At 44.7% G+C, this 20,030-nt stretch overlaps 1 protein-coding gene across 1 annotated transcript in view; it reads right to left on the bottom strand.

Annotated features, from left to right (window-relative positions):
- The window catches only part of NTSR1 (neurotensin receptor 1), a 100,707-nt gene extending 83,290 nt beyond the window's left edge, over positions 1–17,417 (bottom strand). Inside the window, exon 1 of the mRNA XM_008178596.4 lies at positions 16,381–17,417. Within this exon, the coding sequence (XP_008176818.2) occupies positions 16,381–17,058 (678 nt within the window). The 5' untranslated portion in view covers positions 17,059–17,417. The remainder of the gene's footprint in view (positions 1–16,380) is intronic.
- Positions 17,418–20,030: the final 2,613 nt, after the last annotated feature.

The raw sequence follows: 20,030 nt of genomic DNA, 5'->3' as shown, positions 1-20,030 counted from the left end.
AAAGGGTAATTCGGGTTCAGAATTTTCAGTGTCCGGACAAACAGCTGTGACAAATGGTATCCCAGGAGCAGGATGGAGTGGCTATAAAATGAAACCGAGGTGAGACTTTTCCAATCAGCTTTCTCCTCAGAATGAAATGAGTAAATTATAATGACCAAACTATCTTCAGAGGGTGAAATGGTACCTCCAGGAAGAATCATTAAAGGAACATTAGCAGTAAATTATGCTCTTTCAGAGTCAATGTGAGTTGCATAAGAGAGTTTCCCAAAACTCAAAGTGGCAGACAAAACAAAATCATATTAGTATTGTTGGCATCACACAATCATATTAATGTAGTTATAGACTGATTAAATTCATACTTAGTATGGGCAGGATATATTCCCCTGAAAGGATGTATCAGCTATGAGATGAGACTTCATTTAGTTATTTATTCAGCACTATACATCTGTATTCTTCTTTATATTATGGTAGCACCTTGGAATCCCAATCAAGGACTAAGTCCCATTGTGCTAAGTGCTGGGTAGACACTAAAGTCCTGTATGCTGGGAGAGGTTAATGGCTGCCATCAAGCAGGGCTTTGACCTATAGATCAGTCATAGACCTGTTTGAAGCAGGTAAGCAGGCAAAATACCTTTCTTTCAGCCTAAATGGTATGAGCAATTAAGCCCCTTTAGGGAGCGAGATAGCTGGAAATGGTAGAAGCCACTACCCAAGACAATGGGCCACCAGGCAAGGCCTGATCAGAAGCTGAGCCATGTGGGCTGATGTGTTCCCTGACTGCAAATGTTGGGGCTAGGGAAGGAAAGCGAGCAGACAGCAAGAGAAGCAATTGTGAATGTGGCCCTCAGAGGGAACTGAGACAGAGCTCCATGAGGTACAGACTTGGAAGCTGAGAGCAAAGAAACTGCCTCCTTCTATTTGACTCATACTGTGTTCAGGGAAACAAGACTTTGTGTACATTCTCTGTGAATAAATAGTATTATACCAAAGACTATACCAGAGTCATCTCATCCATTTCTCTTTGTAATGGAAACAATCTGGCAAGGCCCAAATATTGGCTAACTGCTTGTGCCAAAGGGGCTATAGTACTTCTATGGCCCCCATAACCATAGTGTCTGACCGCCTCATAGTGTTTAATGTATCTAACCTGACAACACAAACGTGAAGGGGATAATCTCTCTTCCCTTCATTTTACAGATGGGGAAATGAGGCAGAGAGAGGTTAAGTGACTTTCCCAAGGTCACACAAGAAGTATGTGGCAGAGCAGACACTTGAACCCAGCTCTCCCAAGTCCTAAACTACTGTCCTAACCACTAGACCAGTGATACTCAGACCACACTGGTTCAGGAGCAAAATTAGCGATCAACGTTACCCAAAAGAGCCACAGTCGTGTGAATTCATTGTTTCATTTACTATAGTACTAGGAGTGTTTTAATATCATGTGCTGCAAAAAGCTGCAAGAGACACAGTACAGAGACGCTCGAGAGCCTGAATATCGCTGCACCAGACCATCCTTCCTGCCCCACGGATCAGTCACAGGATGCAACCGATGTCATGACCAGACATACAGCTTGAGAGGATGAAGTAATAAAGCACAGTGCCGCAGAAAAGCAGAATTCTCAGCTCTCCACTTGTCTAGCCAACACGTCCAGTGGATGGTTCTTCCTAAAGAATAGACATAGGGTTTGAAAACACGACTGGCCTAGAGAAAATGCCTGAAATGGCAACCTTCTAACCTTGCACAATAGTCTCAGAAATGCAAAAGAGTGAAATTCTATCATGGAATAGGAATTGCCCAACTGGGATAGACTAGTGGTGTATTCAGTCCTCTAACCTCTCTCTGGCACAGGTGCTTTGAGAAAGGTGCAAGATATCCCAGAGTGGACAATCCTAGAGTAACTTGCTGGGGAGCGATAGCTCAGTGGTTTGCTCATAAGGGAAGCTTCTTCCTGATCTCAGTCAAAGATTTGTTGGTTTATGCCCTCAATCATGTAGATTTATTCTCCAACCTAATAACTCTTATCCCATCTAACTAACTGTTGACTGATTAGCCTGAAATAGCCAATCTTTTTCATTTTTTAACCTTCCTGGCCTCTATTACACCTTGTGGCAGAAAGTGTGGATTACGTTGCGTAGAAAAGCATTTCCTTTTATGACTTTTGAATGTGTTGCCTTTCAGTGTCATTGAATGGTATAAATGACTACACACGTGCAAGGCTTGGGAGGAATTGAGTCAACATATGTCCATTATCCATGCCAGAGAAGCCCCCTCAAATTGCTTTGAAGGCTTAGTGAGTTGTGATCAGCATACAGTAAGCCACAGCATTCATTTCAAAGCGAAAGTTAGAATCAAAGGACGGTCTGCAGGGGGAAGAAAATCTTCGAAAGCAAGGTAAAATCATTCCCCACTAGATTATGTGCTAGCCCTAACAGCAATGGCCCTAGATTCAGCCTGTGTTATCCAAGGGGAGTAATTGTAACTGGAGTGCACAGGAGGGTATTGTAGAGAGAGGGCAGAAAATGGTGCAGAATTCAGATTACTTCCAGTCTGGTGTAGGAGGCCTGTTCTTCTATTTTGTATACTTATAGAAATGGACTTGGCAACGTGACAACAGGAAGGCTTTATGAAAGAAATTTACTGCAGAAGATGCAATAGCGGAGAAATGTAAATCCACTGGAGTGGGGAGAATGCAGGCAATGATGCTTCCAGTGAAAATGGGTTTTCTCTTATAACAATTATTCAACAACACAGGGCTTGTCTCTCTTGTCAGCTACAAACATGCAAATTAGGAGGAACATCACTGAAGTCAATGAGAAAAATCCTCCCTGTAGCCCTACTGACTCCCACAGAGCTTTGATTTACACCAGCTGAGGATGTGTCCCCTTGGTATTATGTTCAGCACTATGTTTTACACCAAGATCAGCTTGAAACATTTCCATCCAAACACTTGACAGAAAATAGCCTGTCTAGGAAATGAGAAATCTTGTGAAAATGTCCAGTTTTCACTGGAAAACCCCAAACCTGACATTTTCCAGTGAAACAAAAAACATTTCAGTTGCAGAAAACTGGAAAAAAAAAAATCAAAGAAACTTGACAATCTTAAAAATATGTTTTCCCCCCTGAGGGGAAACTTTTCCTCCCCAACCAGTGTTGCTCACTATATGCAGAACTGAAATTAATGGAATTACACTGGTGTAATATCAGCAGGCGAAAAGAAGCAGGCCTACCATATTTATGCAATTTGCAGAGGATTATTGTATGAGCAATTCAATCTTAGTGCACCAAATATCTCCCTTTCAGAGTGCTACAAAATAGAGCAGTAATCCCTACCTTTTATACCTATCTCATCACTATATATCCCAAAGAATCATCTCTCTAATTTTCCCAAACCCTTTAGGATGGCTCCATACACAGTGGTGCGGGCAGAAACTGATTAAGAATGAAGTGTAAAAAGGATGAGTATCTAACTGAAGACTATTTTGGTTGGAAGGGAGCAGAGTATTTTGGGCAGCAGATGTCATACCACCCACCATGGAGGTGGAAAATGTTTGAGGATACCACCTTGTTAAAATTCTGGCAACACAAAACTTACCAAATGCATCTGCTGTATATGGAGACTATTACACTAATGATCAAATATGAACGGCCTTCACCATCACTGTGATTTTCATGCTACTCTGAAAGCTATGTGAGTAAATAGTTTGGATTGCTGTTGGATTTGTTGAGCTGCCAAGAGCTTTCAGCTAACTGCAAGCCAGAACCTTACTTCTGGCTCTGTCAAACAATGAAGGCAATGGAAAAGTGTCCTTGGACAAAATCTATTTCAGACTCAGAGAAAAGTGGGATTGCAAGCATGGTAAAGGAGAGCTGCAGCTAGAAACCAGCCAGCACAGAACATAATAGATTAACTTCTTGAAGTAGACATGGAGTATTCTGTGAGTGAAGAGAAAGTGGCATGTAATCCACTTACCTCACTAAGTGGCTGTCAGCTGTGAAAAAATAAACTTGTGTTGACTTGTGCGCTATTGAATGAATGAAAATCAATGGACTTTATTTGCAAGACTCTTATGTACTGAACACAATGCCGCAGAAGTGGCTTAAGACAGTGTAGGGAAGTGGGCTGTTAACTCTTTCCTCCCTGCAAGATAAATCTGAATTTAGTTTCTACACATGCCTTCAAAAATATTAAACACAATCAGTTGGAAATTGTGGAGGGGCATACATGATGATATAAAGAGCAGGGCAGAGGAGAGTCAAGCCCAGAGGCTCTCAGAAATCTGACCCCTTTGTTATTTTTATATTTAAAACCCTGATTTTATTTGACTTTTTAAAAAAATCATGTTTAAATCCATGAAAACCTTACAATCCAGATTCAATGGTCCACGTATCCTCTGAAAATGCAGCTGTAAAATGTGCACTTCCCATGCAATAAGCCTGCAGTTGTGCATGCAAACAAGCCATAAGAAGCAAGGCCGCCCAGAGGATTCAGGGGGTCTGGGGCAAAGCAATTTCAGGGGCCCCTTCCATAAAAATAAGTTGCAATATTATAGTAACATGTATTTGGAAATGTAAAAAATAACCAGTGAAATACATTCAAAAAATAATTTTTAATAATTTGAAAATACAAGAAATTCATTATTTAAAAACATTAAATGCTTTAATGGTATGTATACATTTGCAACTACATAATGGGCTGTCGCTGGGTGATGGTTGGTGCCAATAGGCTGTCGCTGCCTGGGGATGGCGCTGCTGTTGTCCAGGGTGGGGAGCTAGGCTCTGGGTCGGGGGAAGCTTGGCTCAGAGGGGCTGTGCTCAGAGCTGGGGGTCAGGGCTGTGGGGGGATGGTGTCGGGGGGTGCCCGGCTTACAGGGGCTGGGCTCAGAGCTGGGGGTCAGGGCTGTGGGGGGGATGGGGTCAGGGGGTGTCAGGCTCAGAGGGGCTGGGCTCGGAGCTGGAGGTCAGGGCTGTAGGGGGATGGGGTCAGGGGGTGCCCAGCTCAGAGGGGCTGTGCTCAGAGCTGGGGGTCAGGGCTGTGGGGGGATGGAGTCAGGGGGTGCCCTGCAGTGCTGTCCAGGGCTGCTCCTAGATGCGGCGCGCTGAGGCGCTGGGGGATGGGGGAAGGCGGGGAGGGGAGCCTCCGACATTCCCGGGGCCTGGGGCAAATTGCCCCATTTGCCCCCCCCCCCCCCCCCGGGCGGCCCTGATAAGAAGAAGTTTTATGCACACAAAGGGATGCCACATGCAGATGTGGCCACATGAAAGGACGGGACTCTTTGGAAAAATGTCTCCCTTACACTATCTATATTCTCATACTATTATTTAAGTCTGGAAAATGGGTAATTTTTTAGGCTACTAATGCAGACTGAGCCTAATCCCAAACTGTAAACATTGACTTCAGCAAGTTGTCTGATGGGTCTGAAAGGGTACTGGGATGCAAATGTAAAAATTACACTCCACACAATAAAAATATCAAAGACCCCCAAAAGCATACAGAATCTTTGATGTTTAATGTCCTAGACTGTAGTGTTTAAATTTTGCCCCCAGATGAACATCTTTCCAGGTGCCTAAGTACAAGGAAAACTCAACGAGAGTTTGGCCAGAGCAAGAAGTGAAAGCTCCTTGGGGCAGGGACTGTGTCTTCTTTTGTATTTGAATGGGGCCCAGCACATTGTGAGCACCACCAGACAACTAGGAAGATGTGAGAAATATCAACGAAAAGAGAGGCATGGGGAGCCATCATCTGGTCTGCTTCCTGCTGAAATCAATGGAAAGTCACCCATGGAGTTCAACAGGAGGTGGATTATACCCTTGGCAAGGGGGCAGCGTCAAAGGACACACAGATGGCAGCACGTTATTGTGAAGTCATCATAATGGAGGGATAGCGGCATTCCTTTAGAGGGCAGGAAAGGGGATTAAGTATGACACTTGCTCATGCAACATTGGGCATTCAAGACACTCAGGGTACGTCTACACTACCCGCCAGATCGGCGGGTAGTGATTGATCTATTGGGGATCAATTTATCGCGTCTAGTGTAGACGCGATAAATCGATCCCTGATCATTCTGCCGTCGACTCCGGAAATCCACCACGGCAAGAGGCGGAAGCGGAGTCGACGGGGGAGTGGCGGCCGTCGATCGCGCGCCGCAAGGACGCGAAGTAAGTGATTCTAAGTTGATCTAAGATACGTTGACTTCAGCTATGCTATTCTCGTAGCTGAAGTTGCGTGTCTTAGATCGATCCACCCCTCCCCACCCCACTGTAGACCAGGCCTCAGGAAGATGGCTGAACAAAATCCTTCCAGATGTAGAAACTGTAGCCCATCACCAATATCATCTGAATACTCACTGCCCCAGGGTATCCCTGCAATGACTGACTCCAGGGCTTCTATAAGGCAGTAAAATTACATGAAAACTGCCATGAACACTTTAGGTTCAAAAGGCCCCTTTCCCGTCCACTGCAGACCCCAAGATGTCTATGTTCTCTGCTGGGATAGACCCTGCTGTGTGGAGAAATGGATGAAAGTTAGAAGTGTCTCAAGCTGAACATGGAGAATTGGGCAGCCCCTTCTTCTTGACCCAGAAAAGAAACAAAACATGAAAGATTTCAATGTGATGTCCCAAGCAATGCTAGAACGATGTTTAACAAGAAGAAGTGGAAAGATGGCATTATTGGGATGCAAATGTAAAAAATATGTTCAGGGCAATTAAACATCAAAGATTCCCAAAAGCTTTGCCCTGCCAGACATGACACCAGCGTTCTCCATCATCACGACTGCCGGATGGAAGCGAATCCAGCACCATATCATATCTGCGCAGATCAAACCTGGTGCGTGTCAGGAACGTTACCCCTTTGATAGGCATCAGAACATGCCCAGGGCAGAGGAAACAGAGAAATATTTCTAAATGTCAGTAAGTGAAAGTGCCATCTGTTTGGCTCAAGCAGATGCTGTATAGAGACCATAGTAAAATCCTTTCAGGGAGGGATGGGTGAAAGACAATTAAATAGCTGTTTTAAATTATCCAGAAGAAGATTAAAGCCAACTACAGGGTTTTCTTTCCTCTGTGTAGAGGAGCCAATAGCTTAACTTAATCTTTCCCACTTTTTTGCAAACGGTCGGTAAGAGGAAAACTTAAGAACTAAATTGATCTGCCACAACATTTCCTTGTTCTTTTATTCCCTACAGCCGACATCTCAGAAAAGAGAAATCAAATGAATTCAAATCAGTACAAAAAATAGTGTGTAAGAACTGCCACAACAAGTGGTTACATAATGCAATGAAAGCATGAGCTTCTTTAATTTAGATCCAGCGATAAGGACGGCTGCAGCGCAAAGGGGCTAGGATTAGTCATTCTCGGCTAATGCCGCACTTGGCAACCAAGATCAGCTGCCTTTGCTGATGCGGTTGCTTTGAGGAGCTGACATCTCATATGTTTAATTCTCTGCTTAACAAAATGTTTTATTATCAAAAGGAAGAATTCAAATCACTGAGCCTGATTCTTCACTGTCCTGCACCTTGCAGAATGGCTTACACCTGCAAGAGGGAGTGCAAAATGCTAACAGATCAGAATTCTCTTTGTTTGCATCAGTGATCGCATTTTACCCCCATTCTGCACTCGCTGCATACAGGTGGAACGCCCCAGTTCAGGGCTCCATCCCTAGTCAGCACAGCAATTGAGCATTTACATAAGTCTCATTGAATTCAATGAGACTTAAGCATGTGCTTAAAGTTAAACAGGTGCTTAATACTGTGCTGGAGTCTACATGGCCACATAAGATGCAAAACAGTAGAGAATCAAGCCCCCTGGCTTGCCTATATACAAAAAAGTTGTGCCACTCTACCTGTGGCAGACTAGTTCAAGTGTGCAACCCCTTTAATTTGGACATAGTTACATCGGGATAATGGTACTTTATATAGCTCTTCCCATATGGGAAACCATACCAGTATAAAGGTAGTTTTATACCAATATAACTGCATCCACTCTAGGATTTGTACTGGTATAACTATTTCAATTAAAAAAACCCAACCAAACAGACCCCTAACCGAGATAGCTACATGCATATAAACCAAGCCTCGGTGATAGAAAACTTTTCTAAAACAGGTTTAGTTTCCCACTGCTGCATGTAAGAGTGGTGAGTAATTGACCTTTAATAGCACTAAAGTTTTAAAACTAAAAGTTATGCTAATGCAAGGACAAGACAGTGGGTGCATTCACCTAAGTTACACTGGGGTAAATCCAGAATGTCTGTACTGAAGTTATAGAGTCATTCTGGTTTGACCCAGGTACAAACACAAGTAGAAACTGACCATTTTGTTTTAGTGGTCTGCAGAGAGCTTCCGTCACCTATCGTTTGTTATTTACACTGTGCCATAGATATACCTGCCCCTTTGCCAACAAACAGAAGGAAATGGCCAGGAACCTGGGAGGGGATATTCCTGCAGTTCCACCAGAGTGAACCTGCCTCATCCAGCCCCCGGAGGATTCGTCTGTTAGAAGAACTATTCAGGTGATGTAGAGCGGAGTTGGTTGGGAATTTAACAACAAGGTTTTTTGATGGAAAATGCCAATTCGTGAAAACTGAAACTTTTCATGGGAATTTACCAGTTGTGATTAAACTTTGTCAGAGGAGGTTTCTCGGGCCCATTGTGGAATGTCAGGGAGCAGTGGCAGGAAGGAGAGAGAAGGAGAGATACACCCCTGCCTGATTCTTACCAGGGACTTGAACCTGGGTCTCCCATATCTCGGAGAGTGTACAAGCCACATGCTATTGGCTATTTTGGGGTGAGTGTCTCTTTGCTTTCCAGTTTTTCATTGAAAAATTTCCAAAGGTCTCAGTTTTATCCCGATGCAGAATAAGATTTGTTTATTTATTTAAATTGCAATAATTCTTATGGGATGGGAAAAAACATCTAGTGCAGAGTCACCACAGCTGGTCTTCAAGTCACCCTCTGCTGGGGGACAGGACAAGGGAAAAGGAGGAATGACTGGGACTCCCTTACACCCCAGTGATTTCTGGCTGCTGGAATGGCCCCTCTGGGCTGAGGGCATGGGCATCAATTGCCAAAATCACCACTTTTGCATGCACACACTCCTGATCTATGCTGAACACTCCTGTGTCAGTTCAAGCTCATGGCCAGTACCCTTCCCTAGGGAAGAATATAATGTAAGGGCTGCACTGAGGTCAACTGCAGTGCTCATAATATGGGAGGACTGAGGTTTCTTTATAAACCTCACAGAAAAAATACGTTTATAAAAGTGAGACTTGAAGGATGGAGGCGGGGTAGCATTTGGGCTAAGCAGTAGGCTCCAGGAAGTAGTGAGTTTCCATTAGCAATAACAGATGCAGCAGGTGGGCAGAGCTACAGACATCATAACTTTGATGAACATACTGAGAGTCCAAGCTTACATGCTGAGGCTCTACTGGCCCAGTCTTGTATTTCTGATTCTCTAGTTCTTCACCGATCTAGGTGTAGAGAAACTGGAAAGGATCCAGAGGCGAGCAACAAAGATGATCAAAGGTATAGAATACCAGCTATCTGAGCAAAGGCTGTAGGAACTGGGTATGTTTAGTTCAGAAAAGAGGAGATTAAGGGGGGATATGATAGTGGTCTTCAGATCCTTGAAAGGCTGCCATAAAAAAGAGAAAAGTTGTTCTCTTTTGCCACAGAGGGCAGGACAAGAGGCAAACTACAGCACAGCAGATTTAGATTAAATCTCAGGAAAAACTTCCTAGCTGTAAGAACAGTAGGACAGTGGAGCAGACGCCTCTGGAGGTTGTGGAAGCTTGTTCACTGGAGGTTTTCAAAGAGCAGCTGGATAGCCGTCTGTCTTGAATGGTTTAGACACAACAAATCTTGCATCTTGGCAGGGGGTTAGACCCTCACGGTCCCTTCTAACCCTACGATTTCTATCCTGAAACCTGACTCACTTTTTCCAGTTCCACTCGTTCAGTTCCCCTGAGGGCACTCTGGAACGGGCATGACATTGAGAGCAGGTAGAAAGAAAACAGAATGGTTAGTTATGAAGCCTATTCTTTCATACGAAGGATTATGTACTATACCAAGTACCTTAACAGTCTGCAGACACTGTGACACATAATAAACAAGGGATTTGGAGAGATAGGCAAACGACTTCCATACAAGGATCGTGGGACTAAGAGCTGCATTACTATAACTGCCCGCCAAAACCTTTGAGGAATCGCAGAACAGCTCCCTGTATTAGAAACAGGTGGTAAGAAACACATGTGCGTTCTGAGAGGTAGATTCTCACCACTTATGTCTCAGAGCAGATGAGCATTTAGAAATTCAGCTTTTTGCCCCCCAGTTGCACACAGTTGTGCACTTGGAACACAGTCCCTTTGCCTGACACCTTTTCACACGCGCTGAGCCCTTTCGACACTGCCAAGCATAGGCCAGATCCTTGAAGTCGATGGAGCGACACCGTTTTACTGCAGTTCAGTCTATCGCTGTGTATTTTAACAAGGGGACTTGCACCAGCTGTCTATGCAAATAAACGGCACATCCGCATGCATCAGGTACTTGTATATCTGGCCACAGTGAATTACAGTCATCCTTAAAGGAAGAAGCAGGCTGAAGTCAGTACCGAGGCTGAGAAGAGGTTCCCATCACTCAGAACCTGCAATGCTATATTTGCCCTACAAACCCCATTGATTTCTCCAATACACCGTTCCTGCACTGGAACAATTGGGGGATTTTTTTTTTAATCAAAGCAATTATAACTTCAGGTGTACCATAAGAGCAGCTCTAAGTGCTGCTATCCACGGAGTGTGTGTTAGTTGACCAAGATATGTATGAGGGCAGCAGAGAGAGAGAGAGCCATCTGTCCTCTCTCTACCACAGGTGCACCACCCATCTCCCTTGTAAGCTAGGAAGGAGCAGGACTCTGGGGCAGTGCTGTGGGTTGAGATATTGCACAGCTGGCTTTCCCATTGCGATAGGTGTTGCAGCCTCATGCCTTCCTTTGGCCAAAGATTTTTCAATGTAGTTTTGGGGGGTCTCCCGCTTGTAGTATTCTTTGACATTGTTTCTGAGCCCTATAGCAATGCCTTCCATGTTCTAGGTTTTAGAAGCAGCTAGAAATCAGCCCGAGCAGCAGGATATATTATACAGAGCCAGGCTTGGTACGTTTGTGTACAGTGAGTACGCAGTTACTTGGAATTCAGCTGTACATGTGTGGTTTCTTCATATTCCTATTGCTGTGCAAACAGCAGAATACCGCTGCCCAGCTAAATGTGAAGAACTGAAAGTGGGGGGTATTTCCCTGACAATAACTGGGGCGATGGATCCTGGCTGTCCCCTCCTTCCAAGACCAGAGATGATCCCGGGCAGCACGTACCTATGTGGTGGAGGCCTGGGGGAGTGTGTGGGAGGGGTGGGGGGCGCTGCTGCTGGTTGAAGTAATGGCTCTCACAGCCAGCTTAATAGGCTTGCACAGTATCATGGGAGAGCTGTCCTATTGTGAGGAGAAATGGAGCCTTCTTTTATAAAGGCTGAAGGCGAAGTGGTTTTGAAACTATTGCAGCACGGGTAAATACAAGGCCTGATTACTGAGTTAGATGCACAACTGTATGTGTAAAAATGTTTGTGCAATTGTCTGTCTCATTTGCACTTGGAGTTAATGATTAATGTATAAATCACGCAATTGCTCATCGAGTGTGACAACAAGTTTGCACGCAGTCACACTGGCCAGGCCTGCATTTGGCGCATAGTTTCACTTACTTTTTCCTTATGCGGTTACATGCCTCCCTTGTTTGAAAGTCAGACCCTTGGACAATGGCAGTTCCATGAAATAGCCAAAAGCATTCTGGGTATTAACATGCAAAATGAGCAGACCAAACATCTCACTCAAAAACTCTTCTTCCTGTTACCACCACAGTGAGTAGCTTTAAAAACCTACTCCAGCTGACGTGGCAGCCAAACATTAATTTGCCTGTGTGGAAATGGTTTTGAGAGGTGCTTTAGTTAATGTGAACAATTGGCTGCAGTTTCAGTTAGAGGATGGCTTTCAGTTAAAGTATTAAACAGACTTAAATAATGTAGTTCCAATGTCCTTAATGCCTGTTGCCAAATTCAAGACTGAGGCCAAAATGCAAGCCAGATGCACTGGATTGACAAATAGACGAAAGGCTGGTCAATGAAGATACACGATAGAGTATAAGCATAAACAGCTGCAAAGATGGTGACATACAAAACTGAGAAACATCACTATTCTGTAAGATTAAACATCAGAGGCTCTCCAGAGCTAACCCCTTCAAGGCATGATGCGGCAATGAGTTTAAAGTCCTGCATTACTGTTAGTTCAACCTCCCTGCCCACAGTTATACCAGTTAGTTTATCTAATGTATTACTTTTACTGCATTTATTATTCCTTAGAACTTAAAGAGCATTTTTGAAGTACTATCAAAAGATTAACTAATTAACGTTCAGTAAAGCCTTCTTAATTAAGAAGTGTTAAAGCATAGGGCATATGCTAAAGATCTGCCATGAATATTGGTTCAATTTATAGACTCACAGACTTTAAGGTCTGAAGGGACCACTGTGATCATCTAATGTGATCTCCTGCACCTTGCAAACCACGGAACATCCCCCATCCACTCCTGTAATAGACACCTAACCTCTGGCTGAGTTACTGAAGTCCTCGAATCATGGTTTAAAGACTTCAAGTTACAGAGAATTCACCATTTACACTAGTTTAAACCTGCATATGACCCGTGCTCCATGCTGCAAAGGAAGGCAAAAAAAGCCCCAGGGTCTCTGCCAATCTGACATTGGGGAAAATTCCTTCCTGACCTCAAATATGGCCATCAGTAAGACTCTGAGCATGTGGGCAAGACCCACCAGGCAGATACCTGGGAAAGAATTCTCTGTAGCAACTCAAGCGCCCTCCCCATCTAGTGTCCCGTCTCCAGCCATTTCATTATGTTCATGAATATTCTAATTTAATTGTGTGAATCTTTGCCAAAAACTGCACATTTTAAGCAAATATTGACAAACATTTGCAGAGAGCAGATTTTAAATACATACCAATATTCACACCAAAAATTGATTGTAAGAGGTATGTTCATCCAATCGGGCAACAGAAGCAATACCGTGTACCTATGCGTCCAATCAAAGACATTCATCACAGCTTAAACTGGTTTCTGACTATGGAATAGTTTCAATTAACTGCTTGCAAGCAAGATACAAAACAAAAAACTATTTACAAGTAATATTTTAGAATTAATTGAATCATGAACAAGTTCAAGAAAATCATAACCTGCTTGCAGACAACCTGCAAACAGGAAAAGTGATTTATTTAACAGTATTTACCCACCTCTGATAAGTGCAATATCATTATTTCCATTTTACGTGTGGAAAATTGATTCACAGTTAATTGGCTTGCCCAAGGCCACAGACTTGTATGTTGTGAGAGAATGCGTTGTCACACACTGTGCCACTCAGCTTGATTAATGCACTTCAAGCCTGACTTGCAATATCTCTACTTGTTCAGTCCTGTTTCCCCCCCACACACCCGTACTAGCTTCATAGAGCGAAGAACTGCGTGCTGCTTTATCATATGTTTAAAAGGAACTAAACAGCCATTAAACCAGCATCTCGCATGAGCAAATCAGCATTTAAATCTAGGTCTCCAGATAGGGAAAGCCGCTGTGCTACATAAATGAATACCAAGCCTGCTGCTGTTTTACATTACAAGTTACCATTATGTACTCTTAGTTTTTTCAATTAGTGCACAAGTGAAATTAGAAACCCCCGAAACAAAATATACGTTTTTCTACACTGGTCAGTTAGAGCACACAAAGTGATGCATTTCCTGTTGTGTAATAAATTAATGCCCCTGCACTTTCATGTTTGAAATAATACAACCCTGATATTCCACAGCACTGAGATATATATTAAACAATATATAGTTGCTTAGAAATGTATGTCATCTGTAATCTCTGAAGATGCATATTAGGAGATAAACCCACCTCCTCAGCCCCACAGCCAGCCATTGGATGTCATTTTTAATCCTAAACAGAAGATGATTTGAAATACAAGATATCTGGACTTCAATTGCACTGGTCTCCCATTAAGGATAGCTGCCTGATCTGAAGTTGAAAGTTAGGTACTATACTCTGTCTTCTTCTCAGCACACATATCTCAGCCCTCTTCATCGGAAAAAAGGTGCTGATTTGCTTCCGTTTAACTGAATATAATTCCCTCTCTACGAACTAGTCTGAGGAGTATTTAAAAAGAAAAGATTTAGTGTACACACTGTTATATACCCTTTTAAACTCTAATTGGCTAGAGATTAACTCCCACCCCTCTGAAAACTCATGTCTAGAAGACAAGACCCTGAAAAGTTCTCAGATCTGAGACTGGCATCAACAGAAAAAACAACATAGGCTGATTTCTCTTTTCTTCCAGTTCATGCCCAGTTTTCTTACATTTTCAAGCCTATTGCTCCAGTACATAAATATCCTTGAAGAGTTAGAAATTCCATCAAAAAGTAAAAGTAAAATGTGCATAAGAAAACAGAACACTGACTAAACTGTTATCCTGCATTCCGTTCCACACACTATATAGTGTTAGATCTTCAGTTTGTGTAAAGCGGCATAGCTCCTCTGAAGTTGAAGGAGCTTCTCTGCTTTATTCCAAGTAACGATTTGTGCTTAAACAGCAGCTCTTTGCCTTGCAAGTTAGTTCATTTTTAATGTTTGTTTTGTGACATGAGCCATAACTTTGTGAAATTATGTTCTGTTGCCATAGGGAGGAAATACGATGATATCAGCAGAGAAATGTAATTTGAAGATTGGAAGAAAGGAAATCTATGTTTCCTTGATACCATGACAAGTTCAGAGCAGGTGCAAGAGAAATATACAGAATTCAGAAAAGTCAGAGTCAAAGGGTGGGATTGTATTTATTCCAGTGGTTAACTGCTGCTGTAAAGTGAAAACAGTAACATACAAGACACACGAGTCCAAGTCCTCATCCAATGGAGTTTTGCCAGTTTATACCAACTGAGGGCCTGGCTCCAACAGCATTGAGCACTGGAGACATTATTAAAATGGGGAACTGGCCTTGTTTTCCCCTGAATTTACAGAGAGCCAAGTCACCAGTGTCTACTTTATAAACCATTTCTGCTACTTGCTGAAGTGCAGTGGAGAGATGCTAATTTGGCTGAAGCAGATGTTGGACCTTATTTTGATCTCACTAGTACCTGGAATTTGCCTGGGTATAATTCCATCGGCTTCAGTGGAGTTACTTCTCATTTACACCAGTGCAAGATCAGAATCAAGCCCCAAGACAGATCAGAAAAGACCTTTGCTTCTTTTATGCACAAAAATTGCACAGGATGGATGGATGCGTTTGTTCCCAGAAGTAATCTGACTTCTAAATAAATTACATTGTTAAAGCTGGAAAGGGATCAGTATGTCAATTCTTCTCCTCCTCCCACCCCGCCTCCCTCTTTGGCCAGGCAGCAGCTTGCAATAAAAGTAAGCACATGTTCACCTGGAACACCACCACCTTCTGCTCTCCAGAGACCATTTCACGGGACTTACCCTCAGTCGTAGAAGTGCAAAGGGTGACTAATGCTGAGGCTTGCACAAAGCACATCTACAAAGTTTTGCCGGTTTATGATGTCAGCTAGAACAGTGGTTCTCAACCTGGGGTATGTGTACCCCTGGGAGTATGCAGAGATCTTCCAAGGGGTACTCAACTCATCTGGATCAGTGTTCCTCAACCTCAGGGTTGCAACCCCCAAATAGTCATGGGATGGGCTTAGGGGAATCACAAGTGCGAAGCCAGCATTACGGGGTGTCAAGCAGGTCAATTACCTGGAGTCCAACACCACAAGGGGCCCTGCGAAGCTAAGCTACATGCTTCAGACAAGATTCACAAGTGAAAAAACAGGCTCAAGTATCACACTGAAATGGAAGTACAATATTTATATTCCAATCAATTTATTTTATAATTATCTGGTAAAAATGAGAAAGTCAGCAATTGTTCAGTGCTAGTGTGCTCTGACACGTTTGTATTTTTATGTCTGATTTTGTCAGCAAGTAGTTTTTATGTGAGGTGAAACTTGGGGGGAGGCAAGACAAATCAGACTCCTGAAAGGGGTACAGTGGTCTGGAGAGACTGAAAACCACTGAGCTAGAGCACTGGCTTGCAACACAGCCAGGTCCAAAGGAGATCAATGAGTGACCATGCTCTACAGAGCTGCTGTCAGCTGTTGTTCTCTAGGAAAGCCAGCAGGTGCTAGGTTAAAAAAAAAAGCCAATCAATCAATCAAAGCACCTTACTGACCACTGATCTCCAGTGTAGCGACATGCAGTCAGGTCCCAGCATGAACACAAAGGAACGCAGGAAAACTCACCTGAATGACAGTCTTAAGCGTGGAGGCTTCCACAATGGTGGTACAGATCAGAGAGTCCGGCTGCTGGTCCCTGCCATAGATCTCGCCCATGGTGAAGATCATGGGGATGGCCAGCAGGAAAGAGGCCACCCAGATGCAGCTGATGAACTTCTTGGTCCTGCTCCTGGACATGATGCTCTTGGCTTTGAAGGGATGGCAGATGGCCATGTACCTCTCCACGCTGAGGCTGGCGATGTTGAGGGCGGTGGCGTAGGTGCAGGCATCCCTCAGGAAGTAGTACCCTTTGCAGACGGCGTCCCCGAAGGCCCAGGGGTGGTGCACCCAGATGAAGTTGTACAGCTCGATGGGCATGCACAGGAGGAAGATGAGCAGGTCAGAGAAAGCCAGGCTGGCCAGGTGGTAGTGCACCGTGCTCTGCAGGTTCTGCAGGGACTTCTTGCGCACCAGGGTGTAGGCGGTGATGGAGTTGCCGATGGTGCCCACCAGGAAGAGAGCCAGGTAGATGACCGTGACCATGACTTTGGAGTAGATGTCGGTGTTCACATCCAGATCTTCCTCGTCCGGCCCTTCGGAGTACAGATCCGAGCTGTTGGAGACGTTCCCGGCCGCATCGCCCGGGGGCTGCAGGTGAAACGGGCTCGGGTGCTGCTGCCACGAAGAAGTTGCGTTCAGGTGCATGGTCAGGAGCCGGGCGGCCGAGGGATGCTTGGCGAAGGAGGCTGCCCCGCGTGGTACCCAGCGCTCCGCCAGGCTGCGAGGGTGGAACGCTGCCACTAAGAAGCGGAGTGGAAACTTGGCTCGTTTAAATGCGCCGGAGAAGGCGGCGCCCGGAGGGGGAGCGAGAGCCCGCCCAGCTCGATTCACAAAATCCAGCGGCACAAGGGGCTGCGCTTGGCTCCCCCCCCCCCCACCCCACCCCCCAACCCAGCCTGCGTCTGGTTCCCAAGGCTGCTCCCGCTCCCCAGATGCGAGCCGCGCTAATGGGGTGGAAGCAGGGCGAGGATCGCGCTGCTCGCTCTCACACACAGCCCGTCGAAGCTGGGGAGCTAGTGGTGTGTGATGTGAACGAACTGGAAAAAGGTAAAAGCCGGATCGAGCTGGAGCCCGGCGGATCCTGCTCATTTTTGCCCCACCCGGGCTCAGATGGCACCGACGTGCTGGGAGCTCTTGCTGGACCGATATTAACCCAGACCCCGATGTACCCCACCCCACCCCCAGCACACGTGCCGCAAAAACCCGGACCCAGCACGTGGATTGCTCCTGGATCCAGCCACGTTTGGACCCTGAGCTACCAAATGCTAGTTCCTAAACAGTGAACACGCCTCCCGCCTAGTGCACCAAAATATTCCCCAGTGGGGTGCACCAGTGCCCATCAAAATCTAGACCCAGCTCTGGCTCTAACGAGAATCTTTGGCCCCAAGCCCCACTTTGTACAATCTAAATAGGAAATGTGTAGCCACAGCTACTTCACTGTAAAAAACTGGACTCCCTGCATCCTGGCCCAGGGAGTTGGTACCTGGAGCCTATTTTTAATCTTAACCACCCTTTCCCCCCGCCCCCTAAATTCTACTGTCTAAACAGAGGGGGAAATCTCGGGTCCTAGTGCAACCAAAAAACCCAGCTCCTGTTGCAAACTGGTGCAGCACCACAAAAACACGAGTGTGGTGGGGTCTGCAGGATCTTACCTTTTTTAAAATTATTATTATCATTATTATTTGGCTCCCAGATTCCAAAACTGGGCACTGGCTGGTGTTCCGACTTGGCCAGAAAAATCCAAACTCCAACACCTCCAAGTGCAAGAGCCACATAAAGACACCGGGATCTTGCTGGATCTAGCACATTTTTGCCCAGAAGCCTGTTAATTCTACTGAGTAAAGAGATCAAGCGTTGCCGCTCCAAGCCCTGCAGTTTACAATGTAATTCATTAATTAAATATCAGCAGGACCCGTCAATCCAGCTTTTACATTTTTCCAAATAAACTCGCCCACATGTGAATAATCCAGCATGGATAAAACATGTGGGTTCAGTTCCTGCGGCCAGCCTTTTCCCCAAGGCATCGTGGCTTGGGACCTATTGCAAAGCCTACCTGGCTAATTAACCAGGAACAGGAATTGTGGGGGAGAAGGAATAGAAACTGACAATGCTGGAGATCACCTTTGGAAACAGAGAAGTCTGGACTCTAGGGCCACAGCACACAATGTGATGGACATTCAGCAACCAAAATCATTGTTACAATGGAAAAATTAACAACAGAACAGCCAGGGCCAGGTAAAAGATCTTGTGGCCACTTTCCCTGCCACACAAGGCTCAAACATCTGCTGCTCCGTATCTAGTGTGAAAGGAAAAAAAAGGGGAAGATAGATACAGAATCAGTGGCTTGTGTCTTATTGGAATAAACACTATAGCCCGGCTCACTTATCTGGGGTATGTGCATACATGATGCAGAAAGAACGTAAATAACCAATCTGTCTGAGGCTGTCCATGTGTTTGGCAAAACTACTCCATGAGGAGAGGGAGCCGAAAATAAGATCTGAAAATGGTTGCCTCTGTTGTGTATGGTTACTTTGTATCAGCACCAGTGCTATAGCATAACTAACACACACACACACACACACACACACACACACACACACTCCCCCCATGTTTCTCTCTCTTCTATATCCTCCAAGTTTCAGGATTTACAGTCCCCGCCTCACTCCAGCAGCTCCATTTCAGCTACAAGCTTGTGGAGAAACTAGACTGAATACGGTGCTAGAGGGAAAGTCTCCTCTCATGAGCTTCCTCATGCAGCAGACATGTTTGTCAGTAACAGTTTGGGCTAGTGTAGCCATTTTCAGCAATAGGAAAGTCTAGCTTAGGGATTCTCAAACTGGGGAGTCATGACCCCCTGAGGTGGTTACATGAGGGTCAGGGGCTGACCGCTCCAAGCCCAGCCATGCACAGGGGAGAGGGGGGATGTCAGTCCTGAGCCCCTGTTAAATTAAAATTAAATTACCCCACCCCCATTTTTAATTTATGGGGGGGGGGGGTTGCACTCAGAGGCTTGCCGTATGAAAGGAGTCACCAATACAAAAAGTTTGAGAACCAATGGTCTAGCTGGATAGGCAGAGGCCTTGCAAGTTGGATATGATCCATGATAAAACTGATCTTTGTAAGAGCAGCGAGTCATTTTTTTCAACAAAGTTTGTCTCCGCTTACAATTTTCTTGACGTATTTCAAGAAGTTATTATTGAAGAACGCTGCAGTGCATCAGGAGGGTGCTCCTCGTTGCCCATATTAATTATTTGATTTGCATTTATTATCGGCTGGTCCCATAGGCCACATGGTAGCATTTCAGTTACCTGACTGGATCAGCATAGATAAATTCCCTCCATAAATTCCCAAGGAGCATTCCACAGATATTCTCCACCATTCACTGTAAATTCAGTGTTTCCACCAGCTTTCCTCCCACTAAGGTCAATTGACAGAATAAAATAAAAGGGGGAGCCAGCTAAATTTGCATAAACATTCACACAAACTGGTGGGAACTGTTTTGTGACACTCAACTCTAGTGAAGTGTATTGGCCTAAAGGGTGGACAATATCCCTTTAATTTTAACATTTTGGAGTCTTTTCTTATGAAATCTGCAGGAAGAGAAAAATATCTTTTAT

Source organism: Chrysemys picta, chromosome 13, assembly GCF_011386835.1.
Source record: "Chrysemys picta bellii isolate R12L10 chromosome 13, ASM1138683v2, whole genome shotgun sequence".
In the NCBI taxonomy this organism is placed as follows: domain Eukaryota; kingdom Metazoa; phylum Chordata; order Testudines; family Emydidae; genus Chrysemys; species Chrysemys picta.
This window is presented reverse-complemented; position numbering and strand designations above follow the sequence as displayed.